The 12079-nt window shown below is 42.9% G+C and overlaps 1 protein-coding gene across 1 annotated transcript in view; it reads right to left on the bottom strand.

Annotated features, from left to right (window-relative positions):
• Positions 1-346: 346 nt before the first annotated feature.
• Positions 347-12079, bottom strand: part of LOC109913626 ((E3-independent) E2 ubiquitin-conjugating enzyme UBE2O-like) — a 14300-nt gene continuing 2567 nt past the window's right edge. Inside the window, exons 3-5 of the mRNA XM_048611059.1 lie at positions 4151-4248; positions 2412-2475; positions 347-394 (exon numbers count right to left, since the gene is read on the bottom strand). Coding sequence (XP_048467016.1) covers positions 356-394; positions 2412-2475; positions 4151-4248 — 201 coding nt within the window. The 3' untranslated portion in view covers positions 347-355. The remainder of the gene's footprint in view (positions 395-2411; positions 2476-4150; positions 4249-12079) is intronic.

Raw genomic sequence — 12079 nt, 5'->3', positions numbered from 1 at the left:
AGAGGTAGCTGCCAAGATATCAACAACGCAACACATTCCATAATGTCTCCAATATAGTGGGAGGAGGAATATTTGACTGGCCAGGTATAGGTTGATACAAGTTTTCTTTTCGCAAATGTATAGGGACCAGCCAGATTTGTGCCCAGAATTGAGGAGATCAAAAGAGTAGCATGCAAATCTAGTGCAGAGTAGGTAATAACACTAGAGTCATCCACATGCTGTTGTGGATATTTATGGTGTTCAGTTTAGTTTTCATACAGACACAACTGAGGTTAGAGTTTCTCATCCATATGGTATGAATACTCAGACAGCAGTTGATCTTGGAAGTGAATCATCATTGCTAGGAGGCACTTTCTCAGCCTTGCGTGACACGGGCTGATGAAGGAATTTGTTTCTGATAAACAAAGAACAAAAAAAATTACAGTACAGGAACGGGCTCTTCGGCCCTCCAAGCCTTGCACCAACATGCTGCCAGTCACAACCAAAACCCTCTACCCTTCTGTGGACCGTAGACCTCTATTCCCATCCTAGTCATATATTTGTCAAGACACAACTTTAAAAGTCACTTTCGTATCTGCTTCCACTACCTCCCACGGCAGCAAGTTCCAGGCACCCACCACACTAAAAAACTTGCCTTGTATGTCACCTTTAAACCTTGCCCCTCACACCTTCAACCTATGCCCACTAGTAACTGACTCTTCCACCCTGCGAAGAAGCTTCTGAATGTCCACTCTGTCCATGCCCTTCATAATCTTGTAGACCTCTATCAGGTCGCCCCTCAGCCTCTGTCATTCTAATGAGAACAACCCAAGGTTCTCCAACCTCTCCTAATAGCTAATGCCCTCCATACCAGGCAATATCCTGGTAAATCTTTTCTATTCCCTCTCCAAAGCCACCACATCCTGCTGGTAGTGAGGAGACCAGAATTGAACAATATTCTAAATGTGGCCCAAGGTTCTATAAAGCTGCAACATTACCTGCCAATTTTTAAACTCAATGCCCCGGCCGATGAAGGCAAGCATGCCGTATGCCTTGTTCATGCATTAACTAAATCAATTTGCATTTTACCCATATTCCTGACTTTATTTGTTGTTTTGCTTACGTGTTTACCCTTTTATTAAAAGCTGTTATATAACCAATATCTGGTCAGCATGGACAAGTTGAACCAAAGGTTCTGTTTCCATGTGGTACAGCTCTATGACTCCATAGAGCTTTGTGTTGCGACATTATACACTTTTCACTGTATTCCTGTACTTTTGTGCTTGAGTACACATGACAATAAAATCAAAATCAATTTCTAGCCTCTGAATTGCTCTTCTAGCTACTGTATTTATATGTCTAGATAAGTGGTTACAAGAGCAGGTCAGACGCTAGAAATTCTGCAACGTACTAACCACCTACACAAGAGTCTTAAATCCTTTTATACTTAATTCTAATGCAAAGTCTCCACTGCCTGCTCATCACTTACGATATTCACTTACCATTGAAGCCATTTAATCTTTAAGGCTACTCCTCCTGTTCTAAAATTTCCCCATCTTTCCTCTAGATCTTACAACTTGGTGCCCTTAGTTCCCAATCATGATGGAATTCAACACTCAAATGTTGCTTTATCAAGGGTAGTCAGTCATTTTCACCTCACTTCTGTAATCCAATTTTTTCACCAATGTTTGGATCTAGGCTGTAATGAGGTCTGAAGCCTCAACAGTGAAACATTATCTATGAGCACCAACACTTTTTCCAGAGACACAGCTGCCCAATTCACAAGAACATACAGATCCGTCATAAATGTTTCAGAATTATAAGAAAGGCATCAATAAATTGTGGCGCTCGAACACAAGTTCTGTCTGTCTGATAAGTGTAGCTTCCCAGAATCACACTTTGTCAGGAGGAACAAACTTTTGATTAAGTATGCACCATCTTACTACCATTCAATGAAGTGAGTCAAAAGTGCCAAAAGATAGTCAGTGTTGATGGTAAAAAGCATTAGGTCAATTATAATGAAAGTGAAGAAAGTTAGAAAGAACAATTTTTTGCACTTGTAGAGGTGAATCATGGTGTGTGCTTGTCGAGTCTAGGAGTTTCATGCAAGGCTGATTATCACATAATCGTAGCTCACTCTCTAATAAACCAGACACCATATCAAAGCAGACCTTTCATATTTTATGAAAGGAATTTATCAAGATAAAGTTGCAATTAGAGATACTTGCAACCCCCAATCCTGACTCACTAAGCACAGGCCCATGTACACAAAATCACTATAATCAAACAGCTTCAATTATTGTTTCAACTCACTATTGCCAATAATCAACTAGGGACCAAATTCATAATTATCTATTACAAGTGTTAGCATAAACAGTGCAAGATAACAATTTCCACACTTTTTCCCATTCAGGGAAAGACTACAAACTTACCGAGTCACTGACATGGGGACAAAGATCAACAAGCTTACTGCCATCACTGGTACTCATTGAGCATCTAAAAGAGGAACAAACTATCAATAAATACATTAAATATGGATAATGCTAGTATTAAGTGGGATCAATAATGTAAACTAGTCCCAAATACAAAGCAAAAATACAGTACGGAGAAACAGCATTTTGTTAAACGTAGAACACAGCAGTAACACAGGATTAAGAGGAATAACAGAGCAATTAATATATAAAATCATAATGATGCCAGTTGCGATTCAGTTGGTAGCACACCTCAACTGAGTCAGAAGATTATGGATTCAAGTCTAAAGCCAGAAATAAGACATTAGTGTAGGCCAACTCTGCTAGTAGAGTGCTGAGAGATAGCTGTAGTCAGGAGATGTCATTTTTGTTGAGAAGTTAAGAATCAAGGGCATTGTTTTTTCTGTTAGGTACATGTGAAAGAAACAATGGCATATTCAGCAGATGGCAGCACAGTGGTTAGCACTGCCACCTCGCAGCACCAGGGGCCTGGGTTCAATTTCCCCTTGGGCAACCGTCTGTGTGGAGTTTGCACATTCTCCCCGTGTCTGCGTGGGTTTCCTCTGGGTGCTCCGGTTTCCTTCCACAGTCCAAAGATGTGCAGTCTAGGTGGATTGGCCATGCTAAATTGCCCAGTGTTCAGGGATGTGTAGATTAGGTGGTTTATAGGGGGACGGGTCTGGGTGGGATGCTCTGAGGGTCAGTGTGGACTTGTTGGGCCGAAGGGCCTGTTGTTTCCACACTGTAGGAGTTCTATGGATTCTATGGAGTTCTCTTCTATGTCCTAAACAATATTTATCCCTCAAACAGACAGCGTACCTGATCATTTATCCCATTGCTGATTATGGGACTCTGCTATGCATAAATTGGTGACTGGTTTTCCCAAACTATACCGACCATTTCAAAACTTTTTTCACAGTTGCAAAGCATTTTGGGATGCCCTGAGATCATGAAAGGCACTACACATACAAGTTGTTGGTTACAAATTCCAAATGCTTTTGTGAAATATTTCTCACATTTGACAGTCTTCAATCACATAATACATTGCAAAAAGATTCCCTAAACATCCCAAATATTATAGCTAATTGAAGTAAAATATAGCAAATGACCGAGAAGGGAAAACACTTATTCACACCTCCTGACAGTGTCAGACACACAACTGCAAGTTCGAAGGCTACTGGATGCATTTTGAAAGTTTCAATGTGCTGTTTTAAACAGGAATGAGGAAAAACATGCAACTCCAAAGGGACTAAATCTCCTTGTACTGTTCAACATGTGTTCAATATTCTGTAGTATGCTTAGTTTACAAAAAAAAAAGTGTTTAGAAAGTACATTCAGCTTAGTGGTGAGATTCTGTCCTATCTTTACAAAATAGGAAGGGTGGGCAATAAATGTCAGTCTGGTTGGTGATGCCAATATCCTGAACTGAAAAAGGAGTCAAGTGATTCTATTCAAATATAATGCTCAAATCAGTTAAACCAGCTATTCACACATATACTTTATCAAAATGAGATCGAACTTTGCCACAGACTAGAAACTGAATTTCAGGTCTAGGTGGCTGAAAATCAACTGAATAATACTTCTAGGTAATTAAGTGCACTTTAAAGTCAAATGCAAGGACAAGTCACACTTTCCATGGCCCCATTTTACACAACCATGTAACAATATACACAATTCATATGAAAAAGTATAAGTGATACCTGGCTCCATTTGATAGCTTTAGGATAAGCTGGGCCACAATGTTGTCAACCTTTCCTAGCCAGCAATCAAAGGCTATATAATCACCATAGACAAATGGCTGCAAAAGAACATCCAGTATTAAATAGATTTTTAAAAAATGTAGTCAGATCTGACTTAGTTACTTTTTATTTTAAAAATACATTATTCCACACAATCATGCATTCCAAAAGCAACTAGTCAAGTCAGCCATGTTATTCAAGAGCACAAGATTTGAGCAAACAGATATTTAGTTCCATGCATAGTTTCTGCAGATTCAGTGGTATTGCTGAAGGGGCTGGGATCTGCAAGCACTGGAGTGAAACAGCAGTTAGCAGCAGGAAGCCAAAAAGGCTAAAGTTATAGCAGGAAACGGAAACATTTCAGGACTGCAGGGAAAGAAAAAAAGCAGGAGAACTGGACAAATTAGCACTTTCAAACAATCAACACAGATATGATGGACATCATTCTATGCTGTGTGAAACCACAGAAGTAAAACAAGCTGAGACTGATTATGGATAGAAAATTTACTAAAGTAATAAACTTCAAGTTCAGAAAGTGAATAGGCTGAGGAAGACACATCTAAGGAATTCTCAGCAGGTCTGGCAGCATCTGCGGAGGAGAAAACAGTTAACATTTCTGGTCAGGTGACCCTTCCTCAGAACTGATGGTGTCTGGGAAAATGTCAGTTTATATGCAGAAAATAGGGAGGTGGGTGGGGTAGGGAGTAACCGATAGGATAGAGCCCAAAGAGAGTGAAAGACAGTTGGACAGACAAAGGAGTTGCTAACGATCAGGCTGGGAGGGTGAACAGTTGTTAATGGGGACTGTTAGTGACTAACAACAGGGGGTGTGTAGTGTCAGGCGGTGTGGTAACAAGGTGTGGGGTGGGGGGCTGGGACACGGGTGAGTTTAGGCCCTAAAATTATTGAACTCAATAATATTGAGTCCGAAGGGCTGTAGGGTCCCCAAGCGGAAAATGAGGTGGTGTTGTTCCTCCAGCTTGCGCTGGGCTTCACTGGAACACTGTAGCAAGCCGGAGACAGATGCTGGCCAGGGAGCAAGGTGGTGCATTGAAGTGGCAGGCAACAGGTAGTTCAGGGTCTTTTTTGCGAGCAGAACGTAGACGTTCCGCGAAGCGGTCGCCAAGTCTACGCTTCGTTTCCCCAACGTAGAGAAGACCACATTGTGAGCAGCGAATGCAGTAGACTAGATTCTTGGAAGTGCAGGTGAAGTGTTGCTTCACCTGGAAGGTATGTTTGGGCCCTTGGATACTGGGGAGGAAGGAGCTAAATGCGCAGGTGTTGCACCTTCGCCGGTTACAGGGGAAGGTGCCGTAGGGCTGTGGGGAGGTGTTGGGGGTGAAGGAAGTATGGACCAGGGTGCCACTAATATCCATTACAAACCCACCAACTCCCACAGCTACCTGGACTATACATCCTCACACCCCACTTCCTGTAAAGACTCCAACCCATTCTCTCAGTTCCTCCGTCTGTCGCATATGTTTAGATGAGGCCAACTTCGACAAGGGAGCCTCCGAAATGTCCACATTCTTCCTCAACAGAGGATTCCCCAGCATCGTTGTCGACAGGGCCCTCAATCGGGTCCGACCCATCTCCCGCACTTCTGCCCTCACCCCTTCTCTTCCCTCCCGCAAAAGCGATAGGGTTACCCTTCTCCTCACCTACCATCCCACCAGCATCCACATCCAGATGATCATCAGACGCCATTTCCGCCACCTCCAGCAAGATCCCACCACCAGACACATAATCCCCTCCCCTCCCTTGTCCGCCTTCCGCAGGGACTGTTCCCTCCGGGACACCCTAGTCCATACTTCCTTCACCTCCAACACCTCCCCACAGCCCTACGGCACCTTCCCTTGTAAACAGCGAAGGTGCAACACCTGCACATTTACCTCCTCCCTCCCCAGTATCCAAGGGCCCAAACATACCTTCCAGGTGAAGCAACACTTCACCTGCACTTCCAAGAATCTAGTCTACTGCATTCGCTGCTCACAATGTGGTCTTCTCTACGTTGGGGAAACAAAGCGTAGACTTGGCAACTGCTTCGCAGAACATCTACATTCTGCTCGCAAAAAAGACCCTAAACTACCTGCTGCCTGCCACTTCAATGCACCACCTTGCTCCCTCGCCAACATCTGCGTCTCCGGCTTGCTACAGTGTTCCAGTGAAGCCCAGTGCAAGCTGGAAGAACAACACCTCATTTTCCGCTTGGGGACCCTACAGCCCACCGGACTCAATGTTGAGTTCAATAATTTTAGGGCCTAAACTCTCCCATGTCCCAGCCCCCCACCCCACACACCAGGCCTTGTTACCACACAGCCTGCCACTACACACCCCCTGTTGTTAGTGACTAACAGTCCCCATTAACAACTATTCACCCTCCCAGCCTGATCGTTAGCAACTCCTTTGTCTGTCCAACCGTCTTTCTCTCTCTTTGGGCTCTATCCTATCGGTTACTCCCTACCCCACCCACCTCCCTATTTTCTGCATATAAACTGACATTTTCCCAGCCACCATCAGTTCTGAGGAAGGGTCACCTGACCCGAAACGTTAACTCTGTTTTCTCTTCCACAGATGCTGCCAGACCTGTTGAGCTTTTCCAGCAACTTTGTCTTTGTTCCTGATTTACAGCATCCGCAGTTCTTTTGGTTTTTTTTCTAAGGAATTCTCGTCCAACATCAGGGATCTGGCAGGTCAAACCTTGGAATGAGGCAAGGCAGTTTATCAAGTTGGTTAACAAGGCATACAGAATCCCGAATTTCTTAAATAGAAGCATTAAGTACAAAAGTAAAATTATCAACTACTCTTAGAGAGCACTGACTCAACTGCAATCCAAGTACTGTGTCCAATTCCAGGTACCCCACTTTTAGAAGGATATGAAGGCTTTAGAAAATAAAAAAAATTCAGGTAGTAAAAATTGGTCCCAGGAATAAGGGACTTCAGCTACATGAATAAACTGGGCAAAATGAAGTCTGTTTCCTTAAAGAGGTTGAGCATATTTGATTGAAGTATTAAAAATCATGAGGGGTTCAGACATAATGGAGAGAAATAAATTGTTTCTCTTGTTGTTAGGGCTGCCATCCAGAGGACAGAGTTAAGTGATATGTGAAAGAATCAACGATGACAAAAAATTTAATTATGCAAGTCATTACAATCTGGAATGCATTGGTTTGAGAGTTGTATTGAAGGCAGCGATTTGTTGATTTCAGAAGCAAGTTGGAGAAGAAGCTTCATCAGAAGCCTTTCTGCTCCTATGATGCTGCTTGGCCTGCTGTGTTCATCCAGCTCTGCAACTTGTTGTCTCGGATTCTCCAGCATCTGCAGTTCCTACTATCTCTGGAGAAGAAGCTGAAGGTTTAAAATCAAATGCATGATTACAGGGGCTGCAGGGGTTTCTGACCAGCTAAATTGTTCTTGCAGGGCTTCTGTACTGGAGCCGCTCTACAACTGGATGGATGATTAAGTCTAAGGCAAAGCAACAAAAGCTGGTTTGGGCTGCAGTAGGGTAGAGGTAGTGGACAGGTTAATACTAATGACAGTTGCATTCCAAATATGCATTGTAATATACATCTCAAATACAGCTTTCCCCTTATTCTCGTCTCTAGCCACTGAATTCTTCAGCAGCACTCTGTACAGAAGGAATTCCAAATGCAGTCTAGCAACAGCTTTATTGTACTGCTGCGGAGCCTTGCAGCTGACAACTACCCCATAAGCCTGGTACTGAAGTTGGGTCTTTGGGCCAGGCTGTGCTTAGTTACACACATTACGCCGAGGTTGGGGTAGGGCAGCAATACTGCAATAAGGGAATAATCAGCAATGGGCCAAAGACCAACATCAGCAGTTCCAAATAGTAAGGAATTTACCCAGAAATGAAACTAAAAGATTCCAGGAGAATTACAATAGATACACTTCGCTTAGGGATCCATCTTGAAGAAATCAGGCAAACAAAAGCATTACTCAAGCTAATCAAGTGAGAAGAGAGGAACATTTCAAGGAAAAAATGACACTTTAAGATGAATATACGTTTCTGCTAATATTTCTGCGTCTATCTGTTCCTTAGAATTAAAGTTTGAGAAACAAGGAAACACTGGGTTAATTCAAAAGATGACATTCAATGGAGATTGAAATGCTAGTTTGGTTTCTATAGAAGTTCCATAAAACCTGCGCACTCTGCTATTCGAATTGAGAATTTTTCTATAAAATAAACATGGACAAAGGAAGTGTTTCTCAAACTATTTTGGATAAAAGTGATGTAAATCATAATGAACCTAAAAACACCATTAACCCAACTAAATATTGATAATCTTTCCTGAAACAGAAGCATCAAACTAGATGTACCAATGTATCTCAAACCCTAGACGCTGCCCGACCTCTGAAACCCAGAGTTCAATCTGTGCAATCAATGGCACATCTTGCACAGGGGTTCATCTAAGTTGCAAGAAGTATCCATGACTCCTCCCCCTATAGCACAGGATGGCATTCCCCTTGGTCAAACAGCCCCATGACAACTTCCGTTACTTTACTTACAGTTGAATCTACATTGGTCAAAAACCCCGTTTATAATCTCATTTTCCAGCCCTTGGTCCATCGTCTTGTAAGCCTTGGTATAGCAAGTGGACATCTAAATATTTCTTAAAAGTTATGAAGCTTTCTGCTTCTACCACCCTTACAGGCATGGAGTTCCAGATTCCCACCACCTTAAGTGAAAACATTTTCCTTACATTCCCTGTAAACCTCCTACACCTTACCTTAAATGTATGCCCCCTAGTCACTTATTCCTCCACTAAGAGGGAACATTCCTACTCATCTACCTATGTCCCTCGATTTTATACAACTCCATGTCCCCCCAAGAGTCTTCTCTGCTCCAAGGAAAACAGCCCTCGTCCATTATTGTATCATTTAACTAAAGACTGTGATTAGTAGAAAATAGAAACTCTTCCCTCTTACTCACAAATCTGCTTTTTTTCCTACATTTCACTTTCCCTGTGCTACTTTAGAAATTTACATTTTTTCAAAAAACACCTGCACAGCTGAAACAGTCCCCAACAGGAGCTGCTCAACCACTCATGACTCTCCTGTGATGTCACTCTTACTTTCTTCTCCCTTCTTCACATTAGATTAATCTAGTCACAGTTCTCTTTCCCATAATTTTAGGTAGTGGGGACAGTCTCCAGGTTCTACTCTGTCACTCCATAATGGATAAGATGGGTTTGTACAACAATTGATGATCGTTGTCATGGCCACATTAACTGGGAGTAACTTTATAAATCAAGATTTATCAATTAAGGAAATGGTGAAACTTGCCCGAGAAACAAAACAGCAGGTTAACATCTTTAATGGTGGATACAACTAAGTGGAAAAATATGAAAGAAATGACAGGGAAGGAAAATTCAGGAGAGGTTATTAAAGTCTCTGGCACAGACACAAATAGGACAGTGTTTGGAAAAGGCTAGCAATCAAACACTGGAAAAACGAATGAAAATGAGAAGCGGGGTGAATACAGAACTGAAGGCATTATATCTGAATGCACGCAATATAACGAATAAGATAAATGAGCTTGCCGTCCAGATGGAAACTGGCAGGTATGACGTGGTAGGCATCACAGAGACGTGGCTGCAAGAGGATCAGGATTGGGAACTGAATATCCAAGTATATCCAAGGTGGGTTGCCTTATTAGTGAGAAATGAAATTAAGTCAATAGGAAGAAACAAAGTAGGGTCAGATGGTGTAGAATCTGTGTGGGTAGAATTGAGGAACCGCAAAAGTAAAAAACCGTAGTTGGGATTGTGTACAGGCCTCCAAACAGTAGTCAGGACCTGCGGCGCAAGATGCACCAGGAGATAGAAAAGGTGTGTAAGAAAGGCAAAGTTACAGTGATCATAGGGGATTTCAATATGCAGGTGGACTGGGAAAATCATGTTGGTAGTGGATTGCAAGAAGAGGAGTTTGTGGAATATCTACAAGATGGCTTTTTGGAGCAGCTCGTGGAGGAGCCCACAAGGGAACAGGCAATACTGGATTTGGTGTTGTGCAATGAGGCAGACTTGATAAGGAAGCTTAAGGTAAAGGAACCCTTAGGAGGCAGCGATAATAAGATGATAGAATTTATTCTGCAATTTGAGAGGGAGAAGATAGAATCGGAGGTAACAGTATTACAGCTGAATAAAGGTGACTACAGAGGTATATGAGGGAGGAGCTGGGCAGAATTGACTGGAAGAGGAGCCTAGCAGGAACAACAGTGGCAGGAGTTTCTGGGAATAATTCAGGAGACGCAGCAAAAATTCATCCCTAGGAAAAAGCAGCATGGTACTTGGAGGATGAGGCAACCACGGCTGACTAAGGAAGTCAGGGATAGCATAAAAGCAAAAGAGAAAGCATATAATGTGGCAAAGCTTACAAAGACCAACAGAGGACAAAAAAAAGTAGTAAGGAGGGAAGAAGGGAGAAGATTAAATATGAGGGTCAGCTATCCAGTAATATAAATGAAGACTGTAAAAGTTTCTTTAGGTATATAAAGGGCATGAGAGGCAAAAGTGGACATCGGACACTGGAAAATGACGGAGGAGAGATGGTAGTGGGGAAACAAGGAAGTGGCTGAGGAACTGAACAATTACTTCGCATCAGTCTTCACGGTGGAAGACATGAGTAATATCCCAAAAATTCAAGAAAGTCAGGGGCGGAGCTGGGTATGGTGGCCATCAACAAGGAAAAGGTGCTGGTAAAACTGATTGGCCTGAAGATGGACAAATCACCTGGACCAGATGGACTACACTCCCGAGTTCTAAAGGAGATAGCTGAAGAGATAGTGAAAATGTTAGCGGTGATCTTTCAGGAATCAGAGTCAGGGAGGTTCCCAGAGGACTGGAAAATGGCTAACGTGACACCCCTGTTTAAAAAGGGAGTAAGGCAAAAGACGGAAAATTACAGGCCGATTAACCTAACCTCAGTCATGGGTAAGATTTGAGTCCATTGTAAAGGATGAGATTGCTGAATGTTTGGAAGTGTATGGTAAAATAGGGCAAAGTCAGCATGGTTTCATCAAGGGGAGGTCACACCTGAAAAATCTGCTAGAATCTTAAGGCAGGGTAGACCAAGGAGAGCTAATGGATGTTATCTACCTGGACTTCAAGGCGGCCTTTGATAAGGTGCCACACAGGAAGCTGCTGAGTAAGATAAGGGCCCATGGTGTTAGAGGCAAGGTGCTAGCATGGATAGAAGATTGGCTGTCTGGCAGAAAGCAGAGTGTGGGGATGAGGGGGTCTTTCTCAGGATGGCAGCCAGTGACAAGTGGAGTTCTGCAAGGGTCAGTGCTGGGACCACAACTTTTCACATGGTACATTAACGATCTAGATGAAGGAACTGTGGGCATTCTGGCTAAGGTTGCAGATGATACAAAGACAGGTGGAGGGACAGGTAGTATTGAGGAGGTGGCGAGGCTGCAGAAGGATTTGGACAGGTTAGGAGGGTGGGCAAAGAAGTGCCAGATGGAGTTAAATGTCGGAAAGTGCGAGGTCATGCACTTTGGTAAGAAGAATGAAAGCATGGACTATTTTCTCAACGGGGAGAAAATTCAGAAGTCTGACTTGGCAAAGAGACTTGGGAGTTCTAGTCCAGGATTCTCTCAAGGTAAACTTGCAGTTTGAGTCAGTAGTCAGGAAGGCAAATGCAATGTTGGCATTTATTTTGAGTGGACTTGAATATAAAAGCAGGGATGTACTACTGAGGCTTTATAAGGCTCTGGTCAGGCCACATTTGGAGTATTGCGTGCAGTTTTGGGCCCCATATCTCAGGAAGGGTTCAGAGGAGGTTCACGAGAATGGAATGGAAAGCTTAACGTATGAGGAGCATTTGAGGACTCGGACTATACTCGTTGGAGTTTAGACGGATGAC

This window comes from Rhincodon typus, chromosome 23, assembly GCF_021869965.1.
Source record: "Rhincodon typus isolate 14 chromosome 23, sRhiTyp1.1, whole genome shotgun sequence".
Classification (NCBI taxonomy): domain Eukaryota; kingdom Metazoa; phylum Chordata; class Chondrichthyes; order Orectolobiformes; family Rhincodontidae; genus Rhincodon; species Rhincodon typus.
This window is presented reverse-complemented; position numbering and strand designations above follow the sequence as displayed.